The sequence below is a fragment of the Anolis sagrei genome, chromosome 3 (assembly GCF_037176765.1).
Source record: "Anolis sagrei isolate rAnoSag1 chromosome 3, rAnoSag1.mat, whole genome shotgun sequence".
Lineage (NCBI taxonomy): Eukaryota > Metazoa > Chordata > Lepidosauria > Squamata > Dactyloidae > Anolis > Anolis sagrei.
The window spans coordinates 82,773,954-82,790,907 of NC_090023.1; the positions used below are offsets into that span (position 1 = coordinate 82,773,954).

The following is a 16,954-nucleotide window of genomic DNA, read 5'->3' on the forward strand; positions in this document are numbered from 1 at the left end:
GGAGACGTCTATGGACAACGCTGGCTCTTTGGCTTAGAAATGGAGATGAATACTACCCGTCAGAGTCGGATTTGACTAGATTGAATGTCAAGAGGAAACGTTTACCTTTAACTATGCTTTAATTGATGAGTTCTTTGGAGCTATCATGAAATAGTATGAGGGAAGGTCTGATTCAGAGTGAAAGATTAAGAAAATGCACAGGGTTGAATCCTACCTCCTAAACAGCGTATCATCCACTCCCCCTCAGGCTCCAGTGAAAGTAACAAGACTGCTTTGTTCAAATTATTTGAGTGGCATGACATCCAGTTATAGATGAGCATTTTTAATTTTATATCTACAATCTCCAGAATTCAAGTTCTGATATCATCAAGGTCTGTTATTTTTTTCAGTTCATTGCCTCATGATATTGTAATGTCCATCAGAAGCATGAATAGTATCCAGGAGTGATTTATTATTACATGGACGTGCAGTTGCCAGATTAAAATAAGGAACAGATCTCCTGTACTTTTAATAGTTGTCAAGAAGAAGAAATTTAAGCATCTGTTGCTTGCATTACAAGCAACATCTGCTGAAATTCCTTTTTCTATTCAACCATGAATGTCATTGTTGTGTGCCTTGAAGTCATTTCTGACTTATGGCAACCCTAAGGCAAACCAATCCTGGGATTTTCTTAAAAAGAGTTATTTAGAGGAGGTTTGTGTTCACCTTCCTCTGACACTGAGGATGTGATTTAGCCAAGATCACCCAGTGGTTTCCATGCCTGAGTGAGGATTCAGACTATGATCTCTAGTGTCATTGTCCTATGCTCAAACTACTATATTATGCTGGCTTTTTGTACTGTATAGTACTAAAAGATATGAAACCTGTTCCCTATTCTCCTTGGCAAAATTACATAAAGGATAGCTGCTTGCCTTTTTAGCCAGAAATACATCATTCAAAGCTGGGATACTTTTCCCTTCAAAGTGCTACAAAAAGGTGGGAAAAACTGAATAATGAAGGTTGCATTAAGCTTTCATAATCTGTCTAGTGGAATACGAAACATACTTGAAGACAGATCTAGATGAAGTATTGGCAGTTCTTGTAAGAGGCTGGCACAAATTCTAAAAAATGTGTAATGTGGTATGCTTTTGTAGCCTTAGTAAATGCTTTCATTATCTTATATATGTATTGATATGGGCTGAACTATTGTTTCCAGTATCATTAGCTGCAAACCTATATAATAATTATAAGTCAAGTCTTGCTGATTTCACTAGATCTTGCATGTTAGTAAATTTCCTCAGGTAATCATTAGCTTGGATATTGTTGATAGACTATTGGGTTGTCAAAATACTTAGTAAAAGAGAATAGAGCTTTAAGAGAATATGTTATACCCCCCCCCCCCCCACACACACACACACACACACAGACCAGCTAAGAAAAGAATAGATTCAATGTATATTCTTATAAACTTGCACTGGATTTGTACCAGTGCCTATTCTCTCACTCTACTCGTTTCCCACTACTCCATTGTACTTACCCAATTTGGGTACAGCTGCAGATACGTTTCCTTTGGTGAGGATTTGAATAGCACATATATCCCGTTCAGTTGTTATTTATTTATTTGTTTGTTTACTTACAGTATTTATATTCCGCCCTTCTCACCCCGCAGGGGACTCAGGGCAGATTACAATGTACACATATATGGCAAATGTTCAATGCCAAAGACACATAACAGATATAGACAAACAGTCAGAGCCTATTTAACTTTTCTGGCCGCCAGGGGACCTGTCGCTTTCATTGTCCATCTGTGACACTGATGAAGTACTTCCGCATTCCTTGCATGCTTTCGCTGGAGTGCTTTGCTGGAGTCTTTTTTATGGCCTCGTAAATTAGTTAAATTAGCCTCCCCACACATAGGTGGTACCTAATTTTCCTACTTGACAGATGCAACCGTGTTTTGGGTTGCAAAGGTCGACAACTAGCTACACAATTGGTCAGACACTCACTCCGACATGGGCTGGCTTCGAACTCATGACCTTATGGTCAGAAGTGATCTTAATGCAGCTGACACTCAGACAGCTGTGCCACAGTCCTGGTATTATGAAGAGTTGTTACTCTTCATAATAAAAGTAAACTATTAAGGCTATAATCCAAAGTGGGTTTTTTTTTAACATTGGGCATCTAACTGTGTATAAAATATTTACACTTTCTGATAGAACATTTGGAAGAAGGTAGCATTTATTCAGCAACTAGCTTGGGGACCCGGCGCTGCCCGGGTTATGAGAGAAAGGAATTGTATATCAAGTCTGGTGTTTATCAGTTATTTATATGGCTCGCAGTGGTCTCAGGAAGTTAGTGAAGGTACTGTGAGTCCCATCGTCCTCCAAACTGCACCAGGATGGAGAAGTTTGGTCTTGATCAGTCATTGGATGAGGGTCACAGCAGTCTCAGAAAGTGAGTTAAGGTACTGCAAGTCCCATCATCCATAGTCTCCCTCAAACATCACCAGAATGTTGAGTTGGCCATGGGGGCTCTCTGTGCCAAGTTTGGTCTTTATTGGTATTTGGATGAATGTCACTGTGGTTTCAGGAAGTAAGTGAAGGTACTGCAAGTCCCATCATCCATTGTCCATCCTCCTCCAAACAGCACCAGGATGTTGAGTCTCTCATGGGGGCTCTGTGTGCCAAGTTTGGTCTTGATTGGTCATTAGATGAGGGTTGCAGCAGTCTTGGGAAGTGAGTGGAGGTCCTTGAAATCCCATCATCCATAGTCTGTTCTCCCCCAAACCTCACCAGAATGTTGAGTTGGCCATGGGGGTTCTGTGTGCCATGTTTGGTCTTCATCAGTCATTGGATGAGGGTCTCAGTAGTTTCACTAAGTGAGTGAAGGAACTGCAAGTCCCATCGTCCATGGTGCATCCTCCTCCAAACCGCACCAGGATGTAGAGTGCATCATGGAGACCCGGTGTGCCAAGTTTGGTCCTTATCGGAAATTGGATGATGGTTGCAGTGGTCTCAGGAATTGAGCGAAGATACTGCAAGTCCCATAATCCATGCTCGATCCACAGTCAAACCACACCATGGCATAAAGTGGGTCATGAGAGGTCTATGTGCCAAGTTTGGTGTTGTTCAGTCATTGTTGAGGGTCGCAGCAGTCTCGGAAAGCGAGTAGAGGTACTTCAAGTCCCATCATCCATGGTATGCCCTACTCCAAACCGCAGTAGGATGTAGAGTGGGTCATGGGGGCTCTGTGTGCCAAGTTTGGTTTTGTTTGGACATTAGATGAGGGTTGCAGCAGTCTTGGGAAGGGAGTGGAGGTACTTCAAGTCCCATTATCCATGGTCTGTCCTCCTCAAACGTGCACCAGGATGTAGAGTGGGTCATGGGGACTCTGTGTGCCGAGTTTGGTCTTGATCCGTCATTGGCGAGGGTCTCAGTGGTCTCAGGAAGTGAGTGAAGTGACTTCAAGTCCCATCATCCATTTCCATATTTTTCCAAACTGCACCAGGATGTAGAGTGGGTCATGTGGGCTCTCTGTGCGAATTGTGATCCTGATCCATCACTGTTGGCAGTTGTAATGGTCTCAGGAAGGGAGTGCAGGTATTGCAAGTCCCATCGTCCATGGTGCATCCTCCCCCAAACCGCACCAGGATGTAGAGTGTGTCATGGAGACTCAGTGTGCAAAGTTTGGTCTTTATCGGTAATTGCATGAGGGTTGCAGTGGTCTCAAGAATTGAGCAAAGGTACTGCAAGTCCCATAATCCAAGGTCTATCCCCGACCAAACCACACCAGGATGTAAAGTGGGGCATGAGAGGTCTATGTGCCAAGTTTGGTCCTGATCAGTCATTGGATGAGGTTAGCAGCGGTCTCAGAATGTGAGTGATGGTACCGCAAGTCCCATCATCCATGGTTCATCCTCCTCCAAACTGCAGTAGGATGTAGAGTGGGTCATGGGGGCTCTGTGTGCCTATTTCAGTCTGTATTGGGAGTGTTCTGACCCAGCCCCCGGCCTTTCCTTTCCTCTCTTTGTCATCTCGGAATGTTGGGTTTGAGGCTGGCCAATCAGAGACCATATGCAAATTTCCTTCTCATGTCCCTGTTTCTTCCATGAACTCTTTTCTCCACCAGGGGCTCCTCTTGAAGCTGGCCAATCAGAGACCATATGCAAATAGCACCACTGCGGCAGCCAATCCGAATGTTGGAACTTTCAGGCTGGCCAATCAAAACGCTGGCATATACTCCTCCCGCCACACCACCATACATCCGCCACATACAAGTTTTGACTTTTATTATATGTATAGATATGCACATCTGCCTTCTACTGTTGATTTGGCAGTCATATCTGGACTGTTCTGTGGAAAACCTGTTTAAAATCTTGGCCACAAGTTACTTGTATTAGGAGCTAGGCTGGCATATACAAAAAGAATCTTACAAAACATGTCCAGCTTTCTAATGAGTTTCTTGACCATTCTCCCTATCGTATCCTGAGAAGTATTTGGGAATTGCTGTGTGAAACTAATTAAATTATCTCACTTTGGGGGAAATGGGCTGCCCCCCAGGATTCTAAAGCAGGAAATGCTGAAAAGACACAGATAAAGGTCGTAGAGGGAGTGAAATCTGGTACATTACTGTAGGAGCATAAAGAGAGCCTTTGTTAGAGTCTCATTATGTGAGGCATTCGTCTGCTCCTTTATATTGATATGAGTGTGTGGAAAAATGCCTTTATTCAGAGTCCCGAAACTGAACAAAAAAGAGAAATGTGTGCACAGATTTATGCCTTTAGCAATAAGCACTACTTGTACATACCAGAAGAGGGAATTCTGTGTGATCAGCTACATTTTTAGAAGTCGTTTTGTCTGAATTTTTCTTTCTTTTGTTCAGAATAAGGCAGTGAACAAATGAGTTCCCATGCTAGAAATTTGCAAATAAAGGAAAATCTAATTTTAACGTATTACCTGTATAGTACAAATATCATTAAGTTAAGAAATTTATGCAGAACATGCCAATTGCAGTCTATCAGATTCTAACAAGTCAAAACTACAAAAGACTTCAGGCCATAAAGCCCATTCTGGAAAATGTTGTTATTAACAGTGTTGGTATGCATTTGTTATTATGGTATTTACTATACTTCAAGTACATATTGACATTTACCCAGGTACAGGAGATTCATACTGGTAATTCAATAGCCTTGATGTACTCTTTGTATTTGATCTTTTAAAACAATCACATTTTTTTCTCTAGGTAGACAGGATTCCTTCCTGTGTCCACAGTGGCCCAAACAATCCCAGGGCTAATCTGGAATTTTACACTTTAAATTGGCCCAGGGATATAATGTCAGAGAGTTAGCTTCTTTTGGGAACAAGAACTGATGGTATAAAAGCTACTGTATAAGACAAAGCTTAAAAAGCAAACATTGATAGTTCTCAGTTGAGAAGGGTGGGTTGCTTTACTTGTTTGTGAGATCTCTTAAAGCTCTGAAGTTTTAAAATTTCCTGTTGACTTTTTCCGAGAAACATTGGAATATAACTCCCACAAATATGGGGTTTCTATTACATAAGTGGTTGTATCCAACACCTTAAAAGAATCCCAGATGCACTGCAGATGATTGCACATGGATATATTTTTTCCTGAATTTAAAATTTTTAGATGCATAATGCAAGACTACAACAGATTTGTTTATTTCAAAACCACTCCCTTTCTCTCCTCAGGACACTCTCTTTCAATGACTCAATTTACACAGGACATGAATACAAATGTATAGGAGGCATGGGTGATCTTGCTCCCATACGCTTGCATTCACTCATTGGAAATCATGTGTGTAGTTAATATACAGACCTGATTGGTATTCACAACATTGAAACTGAATACATGAATGTAGTAACATGAAAAATTGTTACCAAATACTTTGTTTTCCATCTCTAAAGAAGTAATTCTCCTATTTTATATTGCAGTAGAAGTACTCATATTGTGAGTTTCCCCTCCTTACCTAGGTAACCATCGAAGAGCGAATCAGACATTTGCATGAGGCTCATCGAGATTTTGGCCCTACTTCTCAACACTTCCTTTCCAGTAAGTAACTGCTCATTTTTATTAGTTGCTAATTTTAACCATACTTTTAAGGTTTTTTTTCTATATAGGCAATCTTGCCAAAGTTGACAATTTGTATTAAAACACTTTATCAATAGGTGCAAAACACAAGAATTAACAATTATCGTGAACTAACACCTTGATTCAGAAACCACTGCAATTAAATACAGTCTAAACTCTCTCCCACCCACCAAGACTTCCAAAAGCAAGGCCTGTTTCTTGTCAAGAGCAGATAATATGCAAACCCCCTCGATGGACTGTCACCTTGTCGTGGTGAGGGGGCTTGCGTGTTCCGATGAACCTGTAGGCACAACAACTGGAGTCGTGCACTCCCAGGAGTGGCTGCGGGGGAGGTCCCAGACCAAGCACAGTCCGAAGACCCAAAGACCTCAACGGCGGAGCAGGCGGAGGATAACATGGTACATGTTACAACGGCTGCGAAGGCGGAAGAAGGCTGCAACAGACTGAGAAGCCACGGTCATTGTGTTAAACTACATCACCAGTGGAACCTCACTCTGTGAAGTCTGTGTGTTGATCAGTTGTGCACTGACCTCCACACATTAAAAAAATCCACGCACAGGCGTCTTCCACAGAAAATAAAAACCAACCAACCAAAGTCCCATGGCGATCAGCGAGTGGCGACGGGGGCAGGACTGTGAAATCTGGAAGCCCCTAGTCACAGACTGGCACATGGGCGGTGGGTACGGACTCAGTCGTTCTACCTCAAGGTCCGAGGCAGTTGAGTAGTTCGGCAGCTGTATCCACGACTGAGCAGCCCTATTGAGGACCCACTCTGCTCACCCCACATGGGGAGGGGGCTAGAAAAGGTGCCCCAAACATAGTCTGCCTCACTCATCCCTGACTGGACTGCCGCGTCCAGTGGGGTCACCACCCTGCGGCCAAAAAAGAAAAATGAACTTCGGTACGTGGAACGTACGGACTCTGATGGACAACAGTGGCAGTGAACGCCCCGAACGCAGAACTGCCATCATCGCAAGGGAGCTGGGACGCTTCAACATCGACATAGCAGCCCTTCAGGAGACCCGGAGAGCAGGAGAGGGACAGCTGAAAGAAGAAAAAGGAGGCTACACCTTCTTCTGGAAGGGACTGCCCAAAGAAGACCAAAGAATGCACGGAGTTGGCTTCGCTATAAGAAATGATCTGATGAAACATCTGTCCGAAGCACCCACTGGCATCAACGAACGACTCTCCACCCTCCGAATTGATCTTGCCAAAAACCAACGGGCAACCATCATAAGTGCCTATGCACCAACACTAGATGCTGATGAAGACATCAAGGAGAAATTCTACTGTCAGCTGGACGCCGTCCTATCAGGGATACCTAAGGAGGACAAAATCATTCTCCTGGGGGACTTCAATGCAAGAGTCGGGCGAGACTTCGACCTGTGGCCAGGCACCATAGGAAAAGACGGGGTTGGAAACAGCAACTCAAATGGCATCCTGCTTCTCACCAAATGTGCGGAGCACAACCTTGTCATCACCAACACGCTCTTCCGCCAGAAAAACAAGTTCAAGACATCATGGAAGCACCCCCGATCAAAGCATTGGCACCTCTTAGACTATGTAATCACACGCGCCAGAGACCGCCGTGACGTGCTCCTCACAAGAGCCATGATAGGTGCTGACGACTGCTGGACTGACCACAGGCTAATTCGATCCTCGATGGCTATCAAGATCGCCCCCAAGCGCAGACTCCAAGGAAGGAAGACAAGGCGCAAAATGAACACCCAAGCCCTTCAGGAGCCCTCCAGACGAGCCCATCTCCAAACAGCACTCAAGGACCATCTACCCACAGAACACCCCGAAAATGTTGAGGAACATTGGAACAAACTGAAGACCTCCATCATCCAAGCCTGCGAAGAAACTATTGGATACCAAGCCAAGAAACATCAAGACTGGTTTGATGAAAATGACATCGAGATCCAACAGCTAATTGACAAGAAAAGGAAAGCCTTCCAAGCATGGCAGAGAGACATCAACTGTGCTGCTAAGAAAAAGATCTATGCTAGTGCAAAAGCTGAGGTCCAAAGAAGGACAAGAGAACTCAAGAACATCTGGTGGACAAAGAAGGCCGAAGAAATCCAACACCTGGCAGATACCCATAATGCTCAGGGATTCTTCAAAGCCACAAAGGTCATCTATGGACCAAGAAACCATGGCATACAGCCTCTACGCTCATCAGATGGAACCAAACTCCTGAAGGACCAAAACTCAATTGCACTACGTTGGAAAGAACACTACCAAAGCCTCCTGAACCGCAGCTCCAATGTGGCCGACGAGGTCCTCTCACAAATCCCACAACAACAAACCAGGGATGAGCTTGCAGCACTGCCTAGTTTGGAAGAAGTCAGCAATGCCATCAGCCAACAGAAGAATAACAAAGCCAGTGGACCAGATGGGATCCCTGCTGAAATCTTTAAAGAGGGAGGACCTGAGCTAACACACCAACTCCACCAGCTCATAGAAAAAGTGTGGGTGACCGAGAAAATCCCAGCAGATTTCAAGGACGCCACCATCATCACCCTCTTCAAAAAAGGGGAAAGAACAGACTGCGGAAACTATCGAGGTATCTCCCTTCTAACCTCCGCTGGGAAAATCCTCGCAAGAATCCTTGCAAACCGCCTTCTGCCCCTCTCAGAAGACACCCTCCCAGAATCCCAGAACGGCTTCCGCCCCTCCAGAGGAACCGTGGACATGATCTTCACTGCACGACAACTCCAAGAAAAATGCAGGGAACAAAACCCACCCCTGTACATGGCATTCATCGACCTTGCAAAGGCATTTGACACAGTGAATCGCAGCGCTCTCTGGACCATCCTCCACAAAATCGGGTGCCCTAACAAATTTGTGAACATCCTGCGGCTCCTCCATGATGACATGATGGCAACAGTTTTGGACAGCAGTGGCTCCCAAAGTGACCCATTTAAGGTGGAATCCGGTGTCAAACAGGGATGTGTTATCGCCCCAACTCTATTCTCCATCTTCATCGCTATGATACTTCACCTTGTTGATGGGAAGCTTCCCACCGGAGTGGAAATAATCTATCGGACAGATGGCAAGCTATTCAACCTCAGCAGACTGAAAGCCAAAACCAAGGTTACAACAACATCTGTTATAGAACTCCAGTATGCTGATGACAATGTCGTCTGTGCGCATTCAGAAGAAGATCTACAAGCCACTCTAAACACCTTCGCAGAAGCATACGAGAAGCTCGGCCTGTCACTGAACATTGAGAAAACCAAGGTGCTGTTCCAGCAGTCGCCAGCCAATCCCTCTCCAATGCCAGTAATACAGCTTAATGGTGTCACATTAGAAAATGTGGACCATTTCCGCTACCTTGGCAGCCACCTCTCCACCAAAGTCAACATCGACGCCGAAATACAACACCGCCTGAGCTCTGCAAGTGCAGCATTTTCCAGAATGAAGCAAAGAGTGTTTGAGGACCGGGACATCCGTAGGGAGACCAAGGTGCTTGTCTATAAAGCCATTGTCCTCCCAACCCTGCTCTATGCCTGTGAGACGTGGACAGTCTACAGACGTCATATGCAACTCCTGGAACGATTCCATCAGCGCTGCCTCCGGAAAATCCTGCAAATCTCCTGGGAAGACAAGCGGACAAACGTCAGTGTGCTGGAAGAAGCAAAGACCACCAGCATTGAAGCAATGGTCCTCCAACATCAACTCCGCTGGGCCGGCCACGTTGTCCGGATGCCTGACCACCGTCTCCCAAAGCAGTTGCTCTACTCCGAACTTAAGAACGGAAAACGGAACGTTGGTGGACAGGAAAAGAGATTTAAAGATGGGCTGAAAGCCAATCTTAAAAATTCTGGCATAGACACCGAGAACTGGGAAGCCCTGGCCCTTGAGCGCTCCAGCTGGAGGACAGCTGTGACCAGCAGTGCTGCAGAATTCGAGGAGGCACGAGTGGGGGGTGAAAGAGAGAAACGTGCCAGGAGGAAGGCGCGTCAAGCCAACCCCGACCGGGAACGCCTTCCACCTGGAAACCAATGCCCTCACTGCGGAAGAAGATGCAGAGCAAGAATAGGGCTCCACAGCCACCTACGGACCCACAAGGAAATCCATAATGGAAGACCATCTTACTCGTCCAACGAGGGATCGCCTAAGTAAGTAAGTAAGTAATATGCAAACTTGTGTATTGGAAACTATACCACATTCTCCAGTTGTATATGTGATATATTGTGCCAAAATTAATTTTCTTACTATAGTAGGTAACAGTTTTGTCTGGTATTTTATGTTCAGTATTACTTTTTTCATGGCAGTGTATTCAGATATGTTTGACCCTTCAGATATTTTAGACTACCACTCTATATAATCCTTTATCAGGAGTCATGCTGACACTTGGAAGTTGATGTCTGAAACATCCCGGGGCTAGAAATATCATTTTATGAAATTATCTTTTTGTTTGAGGTTAGATAATACAGTTGAGATATGTCCAGTGCTGTTTAAACTAATTTTTAAGATATATAGTTACATAGATAGATTGCATTCTTTGTTTCCAGCTTTTTCACTGTTCTAAAAACATTTTATTCAATAATACATTGGCTTGAGTGATTAAACTTACTTGTTCATGAAAGTAGCAGAAAACTGGCTGGGTGTGTAGAGGTAAAGAACTTAAAACTTGTATTATATCTTGAGAGGCCTCATGCTTCTAAGTGTGCTTTGCATGTAAGAGATGTTATGCTTTACTTGTTCCCATAGGAGTGAAGGGAGGGTATGCATTGCTCCAGAAGAATGTAAATGAACACATTTGGTGATATTACTTGAAGGGAGGGGGGGGGGGGTGGACATATGCTATAATGTCTGAGGCAAATAACAATCCTGCTTAATATTGTCTGATATTTTCTGCTTATTTGTATTGTCCCATATAACTTAATAGAACCAGTAAAGAATTTTTCTGTTGCCATCTACAAAACCTTCCAGTTTTCATATTTTGAACCTCCTTTACATATGCCACACACCTTTGACGTTTGTTACTTCAGGATTGCAAATGTAAAATTCTACATTTGGATATTTCGATTTTAAAAATCTGATTGACAAAATACCACCACAAGAAATGGGCTCAGCAAAATCCTTTCTCTTTGAAGTGCTAGTTGACTTATCCCAAGAGATAAGTAGATTTCAATTTGTAGTGGATGGATAATAGAGTTTGCATCTCAACATAATTTCCTAAAACAGTGATCCTTAATAGGATGATGGTCTAGGTGTCACTGCCCTGGACTTCTCTGCTCATGGTACATCAGGGGTAGTTGTTTTGTATCCTAATGTCATTATGTGAGACAGAAACTGAACTTTTGTTATTTTGAAAAAATAAACACACACAATTGTGCAGAAATTTCTGAGTCATGCAAAGAATGGCCAAAGTCCTATCATTGGCCCAAATAAGGGGCAGTGCATGACTGATACTGCCCCTCTATTCTGCCTGGGTCAGATCACGCCTGGAATACTGATGCATAGCACACCTGGAATACTATATCCATTTCCGGGCACCACAATTGAAGGGAGATGTTGCAAGCTGGAATGTGTCCAGAGAAGGGCGACTAAAATGATCAAGGATCTGTAGAACAAGCCCTTTGAGGAGCAACTTAAAGAGCTGGGCATGTTTAGCCTGCAGAACAGAAGGATGAGAGGAGACATGATTGCCATTTATAAATATGTGAGGGGAAGTCAAAGGGAGGAGGGAGCAAGCTTATTTTCTGCTGCTCTGGAGACTAGGATGCAGAACAATGGCTTCAAACTACAGAAAAGGAGATTCCACCTGAATATTAGGAAGAACTTCCTAAGTGTGAGAGCTGTTCAGCAGTGGAATTCTCTGCCCCAGAGTGTGGTGGAAGCTCCTTCTTTGAAGGTTTTCAAACAGAGGCTGGATGGCCATCTGTCAGGGGTGCTTTTTATTTATTTATTTATTTATTTATTTATTTAAATAATTTATACCCCGTCCTTGGATGGGGTATAAATTATTTAAATAAATAAATAAATATTGGATGCCTACACAATAGAATAACATAACATAACATAACATAACATACAATTAGCATACATTAAAACCAGTTATAAATATACATTAAATCAGTTTGCTGGTTCAAATTGTCATCCAAATCAGTCCATTGTGGTTCACTAAAATCTTATCTTCACCAGTAAATCAGTCTATTCTGCAAACGCTTGATCCCACAGCCAGGATTTGAGTTTCTTCCAGAAGATCAGGAGAGAGGGAGATCTAAGCTCATAAGGGTGCTTTGAATGTGATATTTCTGCTTCTTGGCAGGGGGTTGGACTGGATGGCCCACGAGGTTTCTTCCAACTCTATAAAGCTTTGGGAGTGGCATACCCTCTGTGAGCACTTTGCCTCCAAAAGAGAATAAGGATGCAAAAGTAACTGAGCTATAACCATAGATTCTCATTTAACTTCCTTCCACGGAGAAGTCAAAAGAGGAGCAAATCCATTAACCAGTTATTTAGAACTGAGCTCACTCCCAAAGTAGCATTGAACACATCTGTCTTCTCTCCTCCTTACTCAATTTGGAAAATCCTCCAAATGTAACACTGTGAAATTTATTTTCATCCCTTTGGGAAAAGTGATGGAGAAACAAAACAACTGACCTGTGGCCTCAACATAGGCCCCTGAGATGAAAATCTTTCTGCCTGCTATAGGATCTAAAAAAAATGTGAAGTAATGTTAATTTTGAAAGGAGCCTAATTTGTTCCTGGATGTTAGTGGGCAGAATGTTTAAATATTCCCCTGTAAAAGGATATATTTGAATGAGTAGAAAATTCTAATAAAGATTTGTTTTAAAAAATGAAAATATATTCAGTCTACTGATATGAGCCAAATATCTGAATAAATACCATTGGACTTTTACTAAGCTGATAAGCAGGATTTCAGGCTCCAGCGGTCTTATCTGCATCTTTAAGGGTGTAAACACATGAACAACCTCTGAGGAAATTGTTTATTTCATTGCATTTGCTGTCCACCTCTGTGTGTCAAGATTGTACATATGGGTCCAGCATATAGTTGTGCATGTATCTATAGAAGTGAGTGAAATACGGGTGATAATACTGTGCCTTGAAATCATACTGTGAAATTTACTTTCCACCCACCGTAGATTAGGGATTAGCACATTATTGGTAGTGCAAGGGGGGAAAACGGTGCAAAAAGAAAAGACAACATCCCAGATTTAATAACAACATAAAATGAATAATTGGAAAATGTGGCCTTTTCCAGCAAAGCTGTTTCTTTCAAGAATTTTCCCTCTCATAATCAACACAGGTGTTTCCAACTGGTTATTATCTCTTAGATAGATATGTTTAGTTGCTAGTTCATTCCCAGTCAAATTGCAATGCATGTTTTTAAAGACCAAGTTGATTTCATCCACAACTTGAATAGCATTATTGAGAAAGATTATTATATTTTTGTGTTGCATCCCAGAACAGGAAACGAGACCATAAGATTAAATCCACCACACTGGACTGTGGGAAAAAACAATCCTTTTTTATTGATGAAAAATGGTTACAAAAGAAAGGTAAATGCAAAGTCAAAAAGTCACAGTAGAATTCAACAGTCAGGAAAAAACTCTGAACTTGAGCAAAATTCCAAAAACAGCAATACAAAGACCAGGAACCTGTTAGCAAATCACTAACCGTACTTGAAACTATAATCCTCTGGGAATGCAGGCCATGGAACACAGGAAATCTGCCAAGGTGCTGCCTCAGTCTAAAACATTGCTTGATCTAACGAGACAACCGGGGAGAGGCCCCCTTAAGCTAAAGAAACTATTTTTTGAAATGTCCCCAGACTTTGAAGCCTCCCTCTCCCGTAATCTATTTGACCTTCGTAGAAACTGTGATTCACTCCTGTTTTTCCAAATCTGTTCCCTTCGGTCCTCATTAAAAAACCCAGGTGTGGTTCCCTCTGGAGAGGTATCATGGCTTGATTCTAAAACATTCTCATCAGTTTCACTTTCCCCGCCACTGACCTCAGCATCAACAGTTTCAACACTATCAGGGAAAGATACATGTTCAGTGGCTTGCTCAGTTGCATCAGGAAATACACTCAGAGAATCAGGTTCACACAGAGATTGAGGCTCAGCCCTCAGAGAATCAGGTTCACACAGAGATTGAGGCTGAACCCCAACATTTTGTCTCATTGGAATAAGCGAAAATGAATGTGCATAGCCACTTAGAAATTAAAGAACGTTATTTTTCAGAATGTCTTTCTGTGAACCCACTAAGAATTTGAGAGTGATCTGGTTCTCATGTAAATATGATTTACAGCCATGGACTGTTCACTAGAATTATGACAGAAGCATGAATAACTGCTTCAAAAATGGCAACTATAAAATCGTTCAACTCAGGACTGAGAGGGAAAGATTATTATGGACAGCCTTTATGAGGCATGTTTGAAAGTCTCTTGAAAAATTACTTGAAACAGCCTTAGAGCAACAAAACAGATTGAAAGCTACAGTGTTTGAAAGCCATGTCTTTGGCCTATTGTACTACAATTATAGAAAAGTAAATAACAAAACTATACTTAAGGTCTTGTATCAGTGGAAGAGAGCACTGGCATGGGATAATGGTCTCCTGCTGCTTGTTTGATATATAACAGGGGAACACCAGCCATGACTTTTTATTTCCAAAATAAAAGAGATTATATGCTGATATTTTTGTAGAATTGCTTCACTGCTGTTATACCAAATAATAACCAGAGTAGGGTGGCTACTGAGTGTAACAAGCCTTGGTTGTGCAGTACAATATAGCATTATCGAACAAGTGAGTTGTAATTTCTATTAAAAACAAAGCCAAGAAAGAACAAATCTGCTCTTTGGAAAATTCTGTTTTTAAAGTGCACTGTGATGTTCAGAATAAATTGATTTTACAGGGAACAATTCCTTTTTGTAAATAGCGTCCCAGGCATCCCATCTAAATGGACTTGTGATGAATTATGTATATGCAGGTGGGTGGAGTGGTAAATGTTTTTGTGGGCATTTTTTTAAAACAATTAGTTTTATATATAAAACTATATTTAATTGTGTACAGACTCTTAAGTTGAGACCAATTCCACTTTCTGGATCAACAGATTTGAGTTCTTAACTACAGTGGTCTCTACCTGTCTAGGGGATAATGTAGAATACAACAACATTCATTGAAGGTAATAGAGTGTCAACCTTGGATGTAGCTTGCTTTGGTTTTAAGCAACTGAAACCAACATGTTTTACTAATGTATTCATTAAATTCCATTCATTAATCATTCAAATAATTTATTTTACATTATGAACTGAATTCTTCTGGGATTCAGAACAAACTTGCCAGAAGTAGTGTTTCCATTAAATACATACACAATTTACAGGCAGTCTCCGAGTTACAAACACCTGATTTATGAACAACTGATAGCTAGGAACAAGGTGAGACAACAGGAAATGAGAGAAATCTATGCCTCAGATGGGAAATTATCTCCTGAAAGAGTTGTCATGGGGCAAAGGTGTCTCCACTGAAGCTTTGTCACCAGTCCTTGTTTCCCCAATAAGCAATTTTTTTTCAAAATCCAATTGCCAAAGGAACAGAAAGTGAGCTTAAATCTTCTTAACAAGGGCACAGACATCAAAAAGAATACCACAGGGGTGTTAACCCTTCCCTATGTTATCCAAAGTATGTGTGGGGGAGAGAGGGGGTATGGCTAGAGTTGCACTTAAAAATGTACATGTTCTGACTTATATACAAATTCAACTCCAAAACAAACCTACAGAAACTATCCCATTCATAACATGGGGACATCCTGTATTAGTGAATTTGCTTTTACAGGAACCTAAATATTTTATTTTATTATAATGAACTGATATTACTTCAATAACTAGGACATCCATAAAGACTCATGGCAGGTAGAAAAACAAAATAGTGAAATACTAATTTGTATTTCTTTTCACCAGAATGGTGTCCATGTGGAGTAATTGTTTTTCATGGCATACTACATTGAAACAATTCTCAATCATTTATTCCTCTCAATCATTTATTCCTCTTTTATCCTACTATTTCTTCAAAGAGCGTAGAGCAATGTGATGGCCACCAGTGTCTTGCCACAACCACCCAGCATATTTCACAGTTGAGTGACATTTCTGTCTAAATGTCCTATGAGAAAATCTGATGTTTGAATTTAATTGGTTCTCTTGGATCTACAATAGTTTTAAATATTATTGTAGTTCCATTGCATTTATGAAATTTCATGTGATGGAAAGAATAACATTAAATCACAAATGGTCCTATGTCTGTGTTTGCTAAGTCCAGGAGGATATCCAAAACATGGGGCTCATTATTAGAAACTGTCATTCAATCACTTAACATTTGTCTTAGGGCCCTTCCACACTGGTAAAAATGTGACATGAGCCAGCATTTAAAATGTCATTCATACAAAGGGAGACAAAACGCCACCTCATTGGCAAGTGGGTGGCCAGTGGCAGGCATGGCCAGTGCTTACCAGTGAGGAAGCTTTCCTTCAGCTCCATGGTACTCAGAAACAATGTAATGAAACTTTGGACAGGGAATACCCCTCCCAAGGGAAATAAGACAGGCCCCATCCCTCTCCTCTTTTTGTAAGAGCTTGAAGACTTGGTGTTTTCATCATGCCTTTGAGAATGACTAGGAATAGCTCCAGCCCCTGGCCACTATTAAAATCTGGCCTTGCACCTCCCCCCCCCCCCAATTACTATTGTTGTGACCAGTTATTGCACTTTACCCATTCTCCCCCCCCCCCCCCACCATGTCTTCTCTGCACAAGCCTCGGACAGGCCCTCTTAATTCATCTAGGCCCATTCTGAAATCCTGGCCCAAACAGTAATTTTGCACTGAAGAATAGGGTAAG

The 16,954-nt window shown here is 42.1% G+C and overlaps 1 protein-coding gene across 16 annotated transcripts in view; it reads left to right on the top strand.

Annotated features, from left to right (window-relative positions):
* The window catches only part of DMD (dystrophin), a 1,568,405-nt gene that overhangs the window by 1,379,690 nt on the left and 171,761 nt on the right, over nucleotides 1-16,954 (top strand). For 15 of the 16 annotated variants that reach the window (XM_067466757.1, XM_067466754.1, XM_060770144.2 and 12 more), the window contains one exon: nucleotides 5,970-6,048. In XM_067466757.1, the coding sequence (XP_067322858.1) occupies nucleotides 5,970-6,048 (79 nt within the window). Of the gene's footprint in view, nucleotides 1-5,969; nucleotides 6,049-16,954 lie in introns of those variants that run through there. The other variant, XM_060770143.2, reaches the window with a different exon arrangement.